This window comes from Thermobia domestica, chromosome 1 (assembly GCF_964235325.1).
Source record: "Thermobia domestica chromosome 1, izTheDome1.hap1.1, whole genome shotgun sequence".
Lineage (NCBI taxonomy): Eukaryota > Metazoa > Arthropoda > Insecta > Zygentoma > Lepismatidae > Thermobia > Thermobia domestica.
Genome location: NC_137454.1, coordinates 148,851,301 through 148,869,213, shown reverse-complemented (window position 1 = coordinate 148,869,213; position 17,913 = coordinate 148,851,301). Strand labels below are relative to the sequence as shown.

The 17,913-nt window shown below is 36.7% G+C and overlaps 1 protein-coding gene across 1 annotated transcript in view; it reads left to right on the top strand.

Annotated features, from left to right (window-relative positions):
* LOC145689995 (uncharacterized) overlaps positions 1-17,913 on the top strand; it is a 690,354-nt gene that overhangs the window by 287,090 nt on the left and 385,351 nt on the right. The window contains exon 11 of the mRNA XM_081764461.1: positions 3,349-3,496. Within this exon, the coding sequence (XP_081620587.1) occupies positions 3,349-3,496 (148 nt within the window). The remainder of the gene's footprint in view (positions 1-3,348; positions 3,497-17,913) is intronic.

The following is a 17,913-nucleotide window of genomic DNA, read 5'->3' as shown; positions in this document are numbered from 1 at the left end:
CATGCAGTCTAATAAAGTTTCTGAATGGACACAATGTTCCACTACTTTATTGGCCCTCTCCTATTGAACACAGGACTCTCACAATAGACTTCATATTTGCTTCTACAATATTTGAACTCTAGACCGCGTAACGAAACTACATGAATTCTAAAATCGTAATAAGACATTTAACGTAATTTCTTCTCTATACCTCTTCGTAAAATAAATAATTTGCCTTTGAAGGAGTAGTCATTCAAACAAGGGAAATAACTTAGTTTTAACTCCGATAGAACCTCTCCGCATTGCTCGGAAGGTACCGAGACTCCGAAACGAGCCAACGGGCATATATGTTGTCTATGCACAATAGGAAGCAGGACGTCGTGGAGCAACTGTTTATATGAGCTTATAGGATTGATATCCTGTACGATTATCTTTTCTGTTTTGTTTATTAACGTAATATGTGTCATTTGAGTGATGGTGATGCCTACAGAGTAAATGGTTAATAACAAAGGGGACCTAAATCTGGTCACTGATTAATCCGCATAATTATTATGAAAATCCAATTTTACATGTTCATTTAATATGTAATGGCACTTAAATTGCAGCATAAATTCCTTGGGACATAAATGCAAATGAATATTTATATTTCAAATTTGAGCATTATCCGAAAATTCCGGGCATTCGGAGGTTGCAGAATTTTTCAATTACGCTCGCAGTTACTGTCATTATATCACTATCGCATTGTATGGTATTATAATGATCAGTGCCCGCAAGTTCAGGCATTTATTTTGAGTGAATTAGGAAACAAAATGGGATTTATAATATGACAAATAGGCACTTAAGAGTCAAATAAAACTATTATTTTCTGTTGTTTAGACATTATACAACGCGTGACAGTTTTCTTTTTTCTTACTAAAAAAATATTAAAATAAAAAAAATGGGCAAAATAAAGCAGTTCTTTCTGTTATTTAGACATTTTACAACATACAGTTTTCATTACTTATATATAAAGCAAATAGGGCTATAGGGCTATTATTTCTTCTGCAAGAAGAGGCACAATAAAGCTGTTACATTCTAAAATTCAGACATTATGGAACGCATTACAATTTAACATTTTTGATATATGTTGGCTGCACATAATCATAATATGCTTCTTCAAGTCATCAACAGTCAGAGTTGATCGGCTGTCAAAAGTTAACCTACCCATTTATTTTTCCAAAAAAAAAAAAAAAAAAAGTGTATCTTTGTAAAACTAATGATAATTTTAGCGAAACTAAAGTAAACCAAAGATAAACTAACGATGAAGATATAAAAATATACATTCATTAGGTGGGCGGGAGAGAACAACTTCATAGACGTGAAAATGATCTTTCCACTTCAACTGAAATAACTAGGGCATATGTGAATGAACTTATTGTAGATAGACTCATTTCAAGGTGTCCCACGTTTAACTATTAAGAACATAACAAACATTGTAACATTTTTTAAAATCTCGTTAGTAGTCAAAACATTTTTACAGTTCTCAGGAATAGCCGATCCCTTCCTCCAGGCACTTTCGTTAGCTGGTCAACTATTTCCTAAAAGATCTGCAAGGATGTAGCAAGAGATTCGCTTCTTTTCTCTAATTTCGTAATCTCCTCTAGCAACTTACCTGTTCAGGGTTTACTAGCAAAAATCTGTTCAGGGTTTTGTACCTTGAATGAAGAATATCGCTTCTAATGCTTTGTTGATTTAACTTGGTTGTTTCTTCTTTCTTTATCACAAGGTGTAGAAAAATAGTTATTGCGGAACGTTTCTAAATTGATCAAAACTTCTCTTCGTTTAAATGCCGACTTGAGAAACAATGGCCGCACGAATAAACATTACGTTAACTTCAACATAATCGGCCTAGAATTAAGGGCGCCACAATTATGTAAAGAAGCTGAACCTGGAAACAATGTTATAGATAAATACATATCGACCAACAGGAACATTTTAATCCAAAATGTCGTTTTGATATTTACACACGCTCCATGTCGAAAACGAGGACTCATAATCTGAAACTCTTGTACCAAAATGTAAAATATTTATTTTTATAAAGGCATTTGACAAAATAGATGTTTCCTTCAAGAAACTACCGATACAGGTAACTTTTCTAAAAAATGACCAAATTTTCGGGCACTAATTATGACACTTTAAATAAAGAATTGTCAACAGATGACGTGTTATTGTAATGGAACAAGTGCTCGGTATTTAATGCAGAGAATCTAGTGATAATCTAGACATAAATTAAATATACGATAAATAATGGGAAACCCTGGAAAGAAAGAATCCTAAACTCTGAAAATGTCCCTTCTCAGACCTCCTTCTATTTAAATCATAGCGGTTTGTAAGAACTCTATGTAGATTGTACTAGGTATTAGTGAAAATGTAATTTGAAACACTGGCCACTGTATCATTAGAAAGAGTGATGTCTATTTACTCGATGATAAGAAATAATAAGCAATATTAATGTAATAAATTCGATCTCGATGATCATTAACGTTTCAGTCTGTTTCCTGTTTTCAGAAAAACCAACAAATAGATAATATAGAGCAGATAGAACAATATGACGTAGTCAAAGTAGTGGTGACAGACCAGAAACAACAACTACAATATTGTAATATACCACGTGCTTGTGTTTATTAACATTACACGTGCGTACTAAAACAGCAACCACGTGTATTTACGATGGAGTACTACACCTCACGTTGGATTACTACAAGAAGCAAGCGATGGACCACTAGCACCATCTACAAGTCACATGGCGACAAGGGAGCAGTAGCGCCACCACCTCCCGGGGCGCCTATATAACGAAGAGGATTCAACGGACAGTCACCAGTCTGTGATCGGTCACCCCACCTCTAGCTTGCCTGGAGCTCTAGGAGAAACCCAACTTCAAAGCCTCTAGTCTGATCCTTGACTCTAAGCTTCCCTTCCACCTTACTAAGCTTGCTTGGAGCTCTATAGAGACCCTGTTCTAAGGCTGTAAGGTCCCTTGGGCTACCTTTTCTCTACCTCGCATTAGAGAAAGTTATATTGTAATATTTCCGTATATACTATTGTATTTTATTCGGAGATTTTTATAATAAACCGGAGTAGTGGTTCCAGACTCTGATTTACTCAACCTAGTCCCTTACAAAAGGAATAATTTCACAATATGCTCTGAGTCAGTAATTTCATAGGTATTGGCTTTTACTTTCCCCTGTGTCATTGCTCCAAGGTGTTCTCAGGCATCATTTATTGACCTGTTGAATATTACTAAGTTGATAGTATGGAAAAATGAGTATTTTTATATATGTTTGTATATCATAAATAATACTAACATAATTCTTTCGGTGTTCTCAACAGGTGGCGACATTGTAGTTATCACTGTCTTCAACTGCTGGCTGCAAGAGCCTTGTTATTTATGGTAGAAGGTCCTGCTGTGCAAGCTCAGCTTGCTCAAGAGCCACAGCTTCGAATCTTAGCAGCGGCCTTGGATTCCACACATGATCCCGTAAGTATAGAAATATTATCAGAAAAATGCATGAATAGTTCTTTCACATTGTACGGCTTATTTTCATTTTTGAACGTGGAAAAATATTTACACGTAATAATCTAATTAGATTTCTTCATAGATGGCAATCAGAAATCTCAAATGCCTTTCATTATTATTTTGAAATATAATAATTTGAATAAAATTGTAACAATTATATTAAATAAATTTATGAAATAATTGCGAAAAAATAATTAAGCCAGCAGGAAATATATTTCGATAGTAGAACCAAAGGAAGAGGTAGAAAACCACCTATCAACGGCATGATATCTAGTGTTACTGTCTGCTTTTCTACGACATCCAATGATATTACACCTTATTTGTATAGTATGTCGTCCAGTTGTATAAATGTTCAGCGTTGTCCTTGTGTGTTAGAGAAGAAACACCTCATCTAGTTCTTTTCCATGTGGTAAGGTGCCAAGAACCGACGATACGTTGCCACGTTGAATAGCAATAGATATGCGTTGAATTAGGAAAGATGTTGAACGAATTTTGAAATTGTTTCTTGTTCGTTAGGATTTTGTTTTCTATTTTTGTACACTTTGTCTCATCCACAAAGTAGCTGTGTAAAAATTTTACATATGAAATACGCAGTCTTTTCTTTTAAAGAATTTTGGAACAACCTGCCAATCTTAATCAAGTTTCCGTTTAAATAAGATCATAATTTTGTGTACACTATCGAACATTGGTATCTGCACAATCGTACTCAAATTAATAACAAAAATACGATATGTAGTTATTTTATATTTTTCCTATATATATATATATATATATATATATATATATATATATATATATATATATATATATATATATATATATATATATATATATATATATATATATATTCAGTGAATTTACGATGTTATTTTTTCAGTACACAACTTCTAGAATATAATGTTCGAAATGAGGTTATAAAAATATTCTCACTTCTATTTTGTGATTTTCAAGATTCAAAAAAGAAAGCATAGCACCGGTACCTACTTGAAAAGAATAAAAATAATATGGCTTCCATCGGCTTCATCTCAATTATCTGCCAATAGTAACAGATTACTTGCACCACTAGCAGATCCAGAAGGGAAATTTGCAGTGGTGTTCATCTCCTAGACAATGAACATGGGCTCGAAATGCATTTCAAGATGAATGGTGAGTTGTGGAGTTCATTTAGTTGTGGGGGCCACGGTGGCTCAGTGGTAGAGCGTTCACCTCCGGTGCTTGGGGTCTCTGGTTCGATCCCAGCTCGCACCGTGTGGACCTTGTGGTGGACAAACACCGTGCTCGTGGGTTTTCTCGGGGTTCTCCCGTTTCCTCCCACTTTATTCACTTCATTCATTACTCATAATCACCGTCTCCTTTAGCCTAACCGGCATAACCGTGGGACGTAAAACTTAAAGATTTCATTTCATTTTTATATTTTATTAATGGAAAGAAATCTAAAACACACTTATTTTTTATCTATCTAGATAGAATCATACTTGCAGCGTTATATTATTACTTTAGATAAGAATAAGAAAAACATATCTAACAGAATGAAATTATATATAAAACTAAGTAATGGCTGTTCCTTTGACGAAAAGTAAAAAAGTAAGTATTACAAATAATGGCTGCTCCTTTGATTAAAAAATAAAAAGGTGCACTTGATAAAGATTCGTACCTGGATCAGCTGATTGGTAGATCAGTACGTTACTCACTATGCTACATACTCGAGTGCTTGTTTTCTTACTATACACTTTAAATATTCAGCTTGTAATTTTTGCTTCTGTCGCCATACCATATAACAATTTATCTGCTTTCCCTGCTTATCACACTGTTCGTGTTATTTGTTGTGTAAATTACATACGCAAACGTAATGGGCCTTATGCAGAGTCGCTCAGACGCATGATTAGTGCCATACTAAAGAGTTCGACTAACATATGGTTCTTGACGTAGTCAGACCATTAGTATGACGCTAATCATACGTCAAAACAACTCTGCATAAGGCCCAATATGTTTTGTTGTTTTACCAGAATCAACAGCTTTAAAAGATTTTTAAGGTCAATTACATATTTTCCATCGCTTTAAGTGACAAAAGATACTATCCCGCACAAAACATACATAAACTTATGTGACAGATAATACCAAACAACTGACAATCTATTTTAATCAAATTTGTTTAGTGATCGACTTTTTATTTAAACTGTAATCATAGGGATATCATTAATACCTTTTTACAATTGAGATGGACGAACCTACAAATTATATCCAAGAGTTAGCACCTAGGAATATGCTATTTGTGGATGGCACCGTGCTAGTGAGCGAGACCAAGGCAAGTGAAATTAGATGCCTGGAGAGGAGCATTGGAGAGCAAAGGGCTTAGAATTAGTAGAACTAAGACAGAATATTTACTTCGTCCTTTCAGGAAAAATGTAATTGAGAATACAAGAATACAAGGGCAATCCAAATGAAATCGACCAATTTCCAGGTCAAAGGTTGCTGACAAAATTTAAATATTTTTAATTTGTTTATGTAAGATTGTACAACATTCAGGGAGTTGAAAACGAGTATTCATTTATTTTTTAGCCATGCTGGTTTGTTTATAGCAGCCATTTTGAATAGGAGCGTGTGCGTATTTTGCACTTTTCACAGGATTCCGTTAAACGCTGTACCTTTTTAGGCTTTAAAGATAATGAGTTCAAACCAAAACCTTATGAAAGATAATGTAATGGACAACATTCTGTGTCCTGTGCACATGAGACGTACTTTAGAACGTCGAAAAAAGCTATGAACATTGAGGTTGGAAACCTAGAAATGACCATTTTGGAACGTATAGTTTGAAACGAAATAAATGAGACTCACCTTTAATTTTTTTGTCTACATAGAGATTAGATAGTAAACCAGGGCCCAAATAAGTTTTAGATCTGAGAACCATTTACTTGATTTTTTGGGAATTTTTAAACATTGCGAATTTTCGAAAATCGAGTTTTCACCATGAAATATCTCGGGAAGGACACAAGTGAAAAATCTCAAATTTGCACATAATAGACGATAGTTGACAGTAATAAGTGGGTAAAATTGCATCAATGAGACTTGAGTAGTTTTTGAGTTATTAATAGTTGCTATGATGTGAAATTCGCGATTTTAAACAACTAAACAGATGTATAGGTTTTGTGTTGAAATATCTCAGGCATACAATTTATCTAAGTTTCATCACTAGTGCAGGCAAACAGCAAGAAATGTGAGATATGCTACGTGTAAAAGAATTATCAATACCAGATCATATCATGGATTTGTACCTGAGACGCAAACACAAATTAGATGTCACGCATACTCAGAATCAGATTAATATACTGATTGCAGTACTTCAGTACTTCCAGAACATAGCATGTTATCATTTGCACCTAATGATACCATAGCCTGTATTTACGCGGAGAAAAGGTGGATTGGGAGAATTGAAGACATCAGTCAGGAAAATAACGATCTTTTTGTTCACGTTTTCCATCCCCATGGCTCAGGCAGAAACCTCTTTTAAATGATCTACGAATGACAAAGTATGAGTGTCAATCACTAAGGTTTTCGGAAAACTCACATCTACAGAGTTCACAACTCCTACAGGTTGTACTTTCAATATCAGTACCAAACTATGTACACAAATTAGTCAATTGTTTACCTCACTACTATCTTAACAGCAGCGGTATAGGCAGAAAAGAAATAACAGACGTGTTTCGTTTTTAGTGCTAAATATGATTCATAAATTAAACACACTTGACCCATTTAACATTAAAATCATATTATTTTGACTTTTGCTACAAAGTTTATATCTACGCCTCGTGGAGCTTCATGATATTAAGTCCCAGTGAAGAAAAACATATAACTCAGAAACTACTCAAGTCTCAGTGATGCAATTTTACCCTCTTGTTACTGCACAACTAATACTCTAGTTCGTGCAAATTTGAGATTGTTCACTTATGTCCTTCTTGAGATATTTGATGGTGAAAATACATGATTTTCGAAAATTCACAATGTTTAAAAATTTCAAAAAACTCAATCATATGGTTCTCAGATCTGAAACTTGTTTGGGACGTTGTCCATTATCTAGTCTCTATGTAGATAAAACCCAGAAGGTGAGTCTAATTTATTTCGTTTCAAACTGTACTTTCTAAAATGGCCATTTCTAGGTTTCCAACCTCAATGTTCAGAGCTTTTTTTCTCGACGTTCTAAAGTACGTCTCAATGTACACAGAACATAGAATGTTGTCCATTCCATTCGACCCTACCGGAGGAGAGCAGTGGCCACGGGCCTTCTCTCAAGTGGCGACTTGCACGTGCTATTGGGTGTGGGAAGAGATACCGAGTGTCTCAACACGTTCGTGATACCTCAAAACGCTGAAAAGAGATAGTCCCGTATTGCTAGAATGATGCTACCGAGAGGGAAGTGTAGGATTCCTGCCTACAGGGGGACTGACCGGAAGTGGGGGAGGGACCAATCCCAGGAATCTGGGTAACGGCTGTCACCCTGTGGAAGGGAAGAAACTGTAGGATATGGGCCGGCACCAAACTCAAATGGTGACTTAACACGTACCATTCGATCCGGGATGAGATGCAAAGCATCTCGACGTGTGCGTGGTATCTCTACACGCGAAGTCGGTTGCCAGTTGAACGATAGAGGTAGGCAGGGCTGGGACGCGAGCCCCCTTGGGCATTGCCTGAAGTTCCCGGATTGGGTTGGACTCTGCCGGGCTTTGATTATACCGTGGGATTCGGTAGCATATTGGAGCTAATCCCAGGAACCTGCGTAACGGTGAACATGTGCGGGAGGTGAGCTTGCCTTGAAAAGCTAGGGCACCATGCCTGCAGAATATGGTAGGGCCTGACTCGCTAGTAGGAAGGCCTCCATCAGTAGGTTAACTGGTAGGCACCCAGGACTTCGGTCTGGACGCGCAGTGGGCGTATGCCACTCCCTCAGAGAATGGATGTTACATCGCTTAAGCAAGTCAGGAATAGGTGACAAACCCTGGCGGTGCACCTTGTGCACGAGGACTCAGGTCCAGTCACGAGCAACTACGGGCGGGGTGCCTTGTTTGGTGGTACTCGTCAATTAAAGAGACCGAAAGGTCGTGGGCATGCTCTCCATGCATGCAATTAAGCGTGGAATTGTAGACCACTATCATCAACGTATCCATTCCATTATCTTTCATATGGTTTTGGTTTGAACTCATTACCTTTAAAACCTAAACAGATACAGCGTTTAACGGAATCCTCTAAAAGTTCAAAATACGTTCAATCGCCTATACAAAATGACCGCTGCGACAAAACCAGCGAGGCTAAAAAAAAAAAAAATAATAATAAAATAAAAAATAAAAATAAAAAATAAATGAATACCCATTTTCAACTCCCTGAATGTGGTACAAACATAGGTAAAAAATTAATTTTAAAAAACTTAATTTTGTTAGCAACCGTCAAAGATCAATTTCATTTGTATTATCCCACAATTGGACGAAAAGGATGTGGTAATGATAAATAAATTCAAGTACTTGAGATCAATTCTGCAGGAAAATGCAGGAATAGAAGATGTAAGGGATGAAATGGAGATAAATGGTAGTAGTGTTGTGTGGCCATAGGATGCCAATACGCCTTAAAGGAAATGTTTACAAAACAATAGTGAGACCTGCCTTATTATACACAGTGGAATGTTGGACGACAAAGAAGAGAGAGAGGAACAGAAGCTGCATGTTGCAGAGATGAAGATGCTGCGGTGGATGTGTGGAGTGACGCGGAAGGACAAAATTAAGATTGAAGTGATCCGGAGAAGAGTAAAGGTGATTCCAGCAGTAGAAAAACTGCAAGAAAGTAGACTGAGATGGTTTGGGCATTTAAGAAGACCTTTAGAATTCTTAGCTCACCGACTAGATGCTATAGGAGTGAGTGAGAAACTAGCACGAGGCCGGCCAAAGAAGTAGTGGGGAGATTGTGTTAAGAACGATATGGTACAGTGTGATGTCACACCATATGTGACACAGGATAGAAACAGGTGAAGAACAACAATCCGAAAATCCGATCGCAGCTGTGAAAGAAAAAGCTTAGAAGGAGGAGCAAACCAACAAAATATGAATATATTACTATTAAACACATTCGAAATAATTATTTTTTTTTGTAACTACACAGGTTAAGGAACAATTACTATCAGTGTTACCATAGTCCTAGCTCTGAAGAGGGCTGAAAAATAGTACCAAATTGAAACAAAATGGCTGAATTCATTATTTTATACCAGTGTAATACATGGCTCTATAACACGAAACTAAAAGATATAAAATTCTAGAACACTCCTTCCCCCCGTTTCAAGAGTCCAAATCAAGAAACTGCTCTTGTTAAAAATTACTTTTTAAAAACATTTAAATAGGAGGACCCCGAACAACTGTGGAAGTTGATGAAACTTTTCTCGCACGTAGGAAGTATAACAGAGGTCGCAAATTAAAAGGGAAAACAGTTATCATCTTCGGTATGTATTGTAAGGAAACCAGACGCGCCTCTATATCAAAGTGACCAATAAACCAAAACGGTATTATGGCCAATTGGCCATATATAAAAAAATATATAAAAACGAGTAATAAAGGATATTGAACAGAATATTCAAAACTTGATTCAAAACAGAATATTCAAAACGTGTGTGTGAGTCTTTTTTTTTTTAAGATTTCAAACTAAAATTTCCATCACAGTGTTTCTTTCTCGTCTCCTTCATGCGCGGCGCGGACGCGCCCATTTAGCGTCATTTTTTTCCCGAATTGTTCAAATTACGAATTTTCCACACAAAGTTCGTAGCGTTATGCGGTGCAACGTCACAGAATGAATGTTCAACATTTGTTAAGAGTCCAACACACAGTATGAGTAACGTAAGATGTAGGAAATGTCTTACCGACACTTTTGAAGATGTGACTAGTATTTGTTAAATGGTGCTGAATTGGGTAGAATTGTACCAACTTTTTTACAAATGGGGCTGAAAATGCCAGCGTGGTAGGGACAATTGTACCAAGTGTGGCAACACTGTTTACTTTGAAGTATGTGCAAAACGTTAATTTTTTAGCTATAGACTAGGAGCTAATAAAGTAAATATTGCGTTATGAAGTAACTTAGTAATGGGAACCAGAAAGTTTAAATCCAGAAAAATCTTTTGGTTCAACGATTACAACCGTGTGTTCCATAAATTCCAATAGAACCGAATGAAACATTACTTTCACTCCTTGACTGTAGTCAGAAAACAGCCGGAAGACAGATTCTCGAGGTAAGGTAGTTGTGATCAGATAGAGACATCTTGTACCGTTAAGTTGTATAGTCTATACGTATAATCTTAGCAAACTTCAATAAATTAGAGACATGTAGAAAATAAGTTGCTTGATGGTTGGGCAACTGAGCACACACAGATACACAGATGTACTAGACAGATACACAATGATCAAAAGTCAATTAATAACGTTTCTTCTCTTAAATAATCATAATACTTCATAAGTAGAACATAGGATTAGGCTTCTTTAATGAACTCGTCAATACATAAAATGGGTTAACTGCTGTATCGCCGGACCAATTTTAGAAAATTTACCAAATGAATTGGAGAATTTATTTTGGTTTGTGAGGAAGAGTGAGTGAAAGTAAGGTGAGGGAAATAGCTGAAGTTAAGAAAATACTTGTTGTTGTTAGTTGTTTTTGATGTTGTAAGCAGCACTATATATCGAGACGGAAGGGACTAAACAGGCGAACAGTTTATCGTAAATATGGAAACGAATTGAAACTACAGAAAAGAAGAGGAACATTAATCAAACCTAATCGAATTTAACCTAATTTAGTACTTTTTGGTACTTTTTTGGATGGCATTTAGTATCTCCCCAAAAGCTGTGCAATACATAAGCCGTGCATTTTATGACATATGAAGCGTTTTCCCCTATCCTCGTTTATGAATATACCCACCACCTTCTCCCTATGGTTACACCTCACTCTACTGCTCAGATCCCCTGCTACGCTTCTCCTCTGACTCGGTTTGATAGCATTCGTGCTTTTTAGTGGCCACCTAGCACAAATTGGCGTGTTTATGCACTGGTTTTTATGTCATACGTCCATAGTAGAACAATAATCACTACCAAGTGAGCCTGGGTCACAACGTAGTATTTTGGGGGAGAAATTAAATAATATTCCGGTTTTTTTTTTCGATTTTCGTGTGGCCCGACGATACAGTAGTAATGCCCAAAAATATAAATAATTTACTTATATATAATTTAATGATTTGTGTTTTTCTTTCATAGTGTAAATGTGCATGTCTAAATAGCCTACGTGTCAACAGAAACAAATCGACACTAGATATTTTCTGATCTCGACTGTAGTCAGAGAAGAGTCAGAACAGAAAATTAATATTACCCATCAGACGTGATTTGTGGTAGTCTCATCTCGAAAAGGTGTGGTCAAAATGCTTTCTCATCTTAAAAAGTGTATACGACTATGCCTGTCTTGAATGACCTCTTTTGGTCTCGTATTTTATTTTATTTTTTATTTTTTTTTAAAAAAAAAACAATCCTGTCTCGACTAGTCTCGTGGACAACACTACAGAAGATTTTTAAATAAGCATGTTCCGAGTAGGTTCAGGTGTCTTATTTAATATAATACCAGTGGTTTTAATCAGTGGAGTTTGCATAAAAATGTTTCACTTCCGGACACCAGTATGATATTTTGCACAGTGCTTATGTGCATATAAAAATTTAAAAATGGGAGACAATTGATCAGAGGTCATGCACCCTGTCGTCTTGTCAACATGACCGCCTTGTGAAGAGATAGATCTGTTTAAATGACCATACATCTTCATTACCTATCATAATATCGTAATATTTCAATACACCATTTGATAAATCTTGAATTAAGTTATACAAAAATGAATCATAACTTTTCTGTAAGACGAACGGTTAATCAGTTACAGTGGCGAATATTTCGAATAGGGTGGTGTACTTGTAAACATTTCAGGAAGACGCTCTCTAAAACGATGTTCGAGCCATATTATGGGCAAAATTGAAGATGGCTGTCAAAATGGCTGCTGCAAAAATTTGCTATAAATGACTACAAATATTGCTGTGTGATATATCATTTCCTAGGTTTTCGCGACAGAAAATTCATTTGTGACCTCGTAATTGCAATCCAACCACGAGAAGTAGCTCAAACCATCATGGAAACCGAGATGCTGGCTATACGTGAATTTTTTCTCGCCTGTTGATACGTCAGTTGCTTGCAAGCAGCATTTCAATGAGATAGCGTGTAGTGCTCGCGTCAGTTTTTCAGTGCAACTACCTGCGAGTATGGATACGACCGGTAACCAAATCTCAGTCGTTACAGTGGAAGCATTCCTCGTCACCAAGACCAAATAAGGTCCCCAAGTGCGCAGCAACATCAAAGTGATGCTAACTGCTTTCTTTGACTCCCGCGGTGTGGTCCACCACGAGTAGATCCCACAGGGTCAAACAATCACCAAAAAGCACTACAGGGATATCCTACGTCGTCTACGTTATGCTGTGCGGCGTAAAAGACCAGACTTGTGGTCAAGAGGTGTGGCCTTCACGACAATGCTCCAGCACATTCCTTACATGTGATTCTGACTTTTCTTGGAGAAACACCAGGCTCCTGCGCATCGACAGGCTTCTTACTCTCCTGATATGGCCTCCTACGACTTCTGGCTATTCCCCAAACTCAAGAGGCTATTGAAAGGAACGTGCTTTAAGAACAGAGAGAACATTATGCAGCAATAACAGACGAGCTCAACTTCATTCCGAAAGAGGCCTTTCCTGCATGCTTCCAACAATGGCGACACCGCTAGGAGAAGCGTGTGGAGTCCCAAAGGACATACTTTTAGGGTGATTAGGTATCCAACGCTTCATGTGTGCCAGTTTTTTTTTTTTTTTTTTTTTTTTTTTTTTTTTTTTTTTTTAGCCAAATGTCGGATATTTTTCTAACAGACAACGTATATTAGAGTGTGAGATAATTTTTCTCATGCTTTCGGTTCAAAGATATCATTGCTGTTGGTTACTCAGAAGTTTGCAAACATTCAAGATGGCTCCAAAACTGATTCAATTTATGGAAAATTCTGCAATCAAAAGCAATAATAGCACAGTTTCCTTATGGAAATTACCTGAACATATCGTTAACGGTACATACCATTTTCCTCTGAATCCTCTCCCTTACACAGAGGTGGATTCGATCCCAGCTCAAATTTCCAAAATCTTGCCTTAAGTGACAGACAGTTTCATATTATACTATTTGAAAGGTCTTGAATTTAACTACAAAGAAGGTTATTTAACATTTTTGTCACACGACTTACAGTTAGAAATTATCGCGGCAGCAATTTGAAAGCAAGTGAAAAACAAGAAACATATCTCTAATGGCTGTGTTTTAATCTCCACATTGAGCCTCACAGCTACAAAACAAAGTACAATTTAAGTTAAATATTACTCATTGACAACGATTGCACATCCTCGGGTCACCTTGTGTATGGTACTTTATTTCTCGGTAACTACTAATCGAATCTAAACCAAATTTCATGGGCAAATAGCCCTTAATCTAGGGAATAAAATTGCTATATTTGGTATCCGGACAGGCTCGTCTCATCTTGATTTGTATGTGTCAGAGATGGAGTGGGCCAATGGGTCGTGGATCAAGATTTGAATGAGTCGTGGGTCAACAGGACGTGACCCACTGCGATCCACTCTGACCGACCCACCATGACTCAGTCTGACCCACCGACCCACTCTGCTCAGTGCATTGTAGACAGCATCTTCTGAACATTGGTGAATTTGTCTACGGTTTACTTTCAATGCCTCAATTTTCTTCCTTTCTCATTTGTTTCTATTTACTTACCTGAAATGAGTATATCTAACAAGTAGATGAAAAAAAAACATTAGGCACTTTTGGATATTGATATTTGTAATTGTAATAGTAACAATATGACTTACTACTTGGCTTTCTAGACAGTCGAATTTTACACTATTTTACCCCTTTACACTGGCCTGCTGTATCTTGATTTGAAACTTTCAAATGTCATCCTATTTTCCACTCAAAATTATCTGTAATTCAACAAGAAAATAAATATATATGATAATTACGCTCGTAAATTGATATTCATCGTAATATGGCCCATGACAAAGAGTTGCCATTCTATATCGTAAAAGTCAGATCCACTGGTATTGTAACAGAGCGGTGTTTGAGCGATTGACCGTAGAAATCCAAACTCCGATTAATGATACTTTCACAGCCTTCTTTCATCACAAGTGTAAACCTTTATTGAGTTAAGAGGAGGCCGTGGATCATGAGTCAGAGTTGATGATGATGTGTTTTGGTGGGTGACGGGTCAGAGTGGGTCATGATGGATGGTGAATCAGAGTGGGTCATGATAGGTCGTGGGTAAGAGTAAGTCATGAGTTAAGTTTTCATTGACTCACGCCATCTCTGGATGTGATACTTTGTTTCTCGATAACTACTGGCCGGATCTGAACGAAATTCAGTGGGTAAGTAGTCCATTGCCTAAGAACTAAAGATTGTTATATTTGGTGATCGGGCTATGCCAGGGATAGGCTCGGCTCGACAACAGAGGATGTGTTCCACAGCTTTACATATTTTTTTTCTACCGGCAGCTTTTGAGTTCAGTTCACCTCGCTTTGTTTAGTTGATAGCTTACTTACTTATTGGACAATAATGACAAATACATTAACTTATCCGTTTTTTCTGTCCTTCCTCTATAATTCCCCTATGCACGGTGCTGAAGAAAACTCCTATAATAATAATTAGTATGGCTGAGTTTGGAATATGGAACATTCTGACTGTGAAGATCAAACGTAATTACTCACACAGTGATACCAACTTGAAACTTTACAAAGCCCCATCTTGAGAGGAAAAAAATCCATTTTGCTCTTCAATTTCCCATGTTACACTAATTACAAAAATTTAAAAACTTACAAAATATGGATCAAAATATGAGTTATTTATCTGTAAGCCTCGATCTGCTATATTTATGAATAAGAATTATCCTTAGTTGAAAGAAAGAATTGAAAATGTGGACGAAAACGAGTACATTTTATTGTCAGAATTTGATATTGTTCTCACGGCTTTGAGTCATCATTTTCTACTCTACGCAATTACAGAGTATAACAGAAACACTTTATTCTCCTCTGAAGAATCTACAGTCATTACATGTGGGAAGTTTCTTCTCGTTTGCTTTTTTTACTTTCTTCCGTTCATTATTGTCTTTCCTTTGAATACCAGAACACAATTTACGTTTCTTGATGCTTTCTTTTTTGGAAGATACCAAATCACTCTATAAAATCACTTCCGTACTAGTATACAGTGCCAAATTTACGTATAAGCTAAACAAGATATAGTTTATGGCCCCATCTTTCTTGGGAACCACAAAATCTAAAGTAAAAACTAGATATACATTTCCCAAGTGATATAAGAAAATCAATAAATGAAATAAAATTCACATATAAGTAGCAACATTGCTTCCTGTTGTGTACGCTTCTTCGATAATGGGTAAGTAATGGGGCTCCTTCTGCTAGTCCACTTCCTAAATTATCTTCAACAGCTTAGGGCTCCACTAAATTTAAATCCGACGACTCTGCTAGTATGCATTTTTTCGGTAACAAAATTTGACGATTAAAACTGGTTTCAAACTTATTGAAGACTCAGTTTACTTCTCGACCACAGAGAATATTGTTGGCGTTGGTGAAGTATGAAAAATCCCACATATGCTGCTAATTTCGAGGAAAATTCCCATTATCCCGTTTTTGAGAAATTAGCATTAAAAATCCCACAAAATGTGATTTTCCCCAAAGGTTGGCATCACTGATTTACTCACGCTCCCACAAGGAAGGGTCACGCAGTGGCTCCGCTGAGATCCGAACGAGACAATTGTATTTGCATTTGATTTGTTATAACTTGATGAATCCCAAAGATATATGTGCCACCGGGTGGAATATCGTGAGTTACAACATATTTTGTAATGTAAGAACTACAAAAAAAAAAAAAAAAAAAAATTACCTGGCAGAATAGTTTGAACCGAGTCATTTGTTCGGAAACGGTTGGGTAATTGGAAAACTCAGCCAACACGTATCCCATCATTTTCAACGACAAACTTTTAGGAGTAAAAAACTTTTGTCCCAGGGTCCCCCGCAGGGTCTCAGACGGGATCCAACTTAAAATTTTCAAATGGCAAGGTGAGTAAAGCGGCACATCATTTGAAAGCTGTTGTAAAATGAAAGAAAATGCAAGTCTCGACTCTCTACAACAACCCTGTGCAAAATGGCGACGGGTCAAAGTGTAAACAAATCTTAATTGAAAAGTCCATGGTCACCCCTATAAATCGGAAACAGTGAGACAAATGTGAAAACAGGAAAGGAAGTGTGGCATTATTTTCAAAGTACAACGATTTAAGTTAACGCGTCTTGTCCCAGGGTTCCCACATGGTCCCAGGTGGGGTCCAACTAAAAAGTTTCAAATGGCAAGAGAGATACGACATCGTTTGAAAGCTCTTGTTAAGTGAAAGAAGATGAAACAAGTCTCGACTTTCTACGACAACCCTGTCCAAAATTGCGGGGGTCAAAATGTAAACAAAAGCTTAATTAAAAATATATGGCCACCTTGAATCCAAGATGGCCGCTTAAATCCTATATCCAGTGGCATATTTAGGGGGGGTTCCGGGCTTAAGCCCCCCCGAAATCTTACTTACTATAGAAAAGTATATGAAGTATCTTCCAGAATTTTCACATTTTCAGGCAAAGCCCCTCCCCCCCCCGAAAGTTAGCAAAGCTCCTCCCGAAACAAAATCGTAAATACGCCACTGCCTATATCGAAAGGATAAGCATACCAAACTGCTGAAGCTAGAAAAACAAATTTGGCATTAATGTTGGTTAGTAAGTGACTAAAATATGCAAAATGATCAAAAACGCGACATCTTTAGTTCAAAATGCCGCATTATGTATCGAACGCATATCCAGCTCACACCACTGGTGTTGGAGAAGCGAACATTTATGGTTAATGGTAGATATCCACAAAATATCAGAGAGTATAATTTGTAATCCAATATGGCTGCCAGCGTGAAAAATGAGTTTGTATATAAATATGTTATTTCTTGGAATACTGTGACCAAACCAACAAAGTTTGACGCAGCTCGATGTACTGAAAAGACTTACATGTTTGGTACAACTCGCCAATCTTGCAAATGTTTAATATATATATATATATATATATATATATATATATATATATATATATATATATATATATATATATATACCCTCCATTCCAAAAGAAACCGAACGTTTTAAAAAAACAAAAAAGCAATGTACATTTTGGAACAAATCATTTTTATTAATCAATGTATTCCC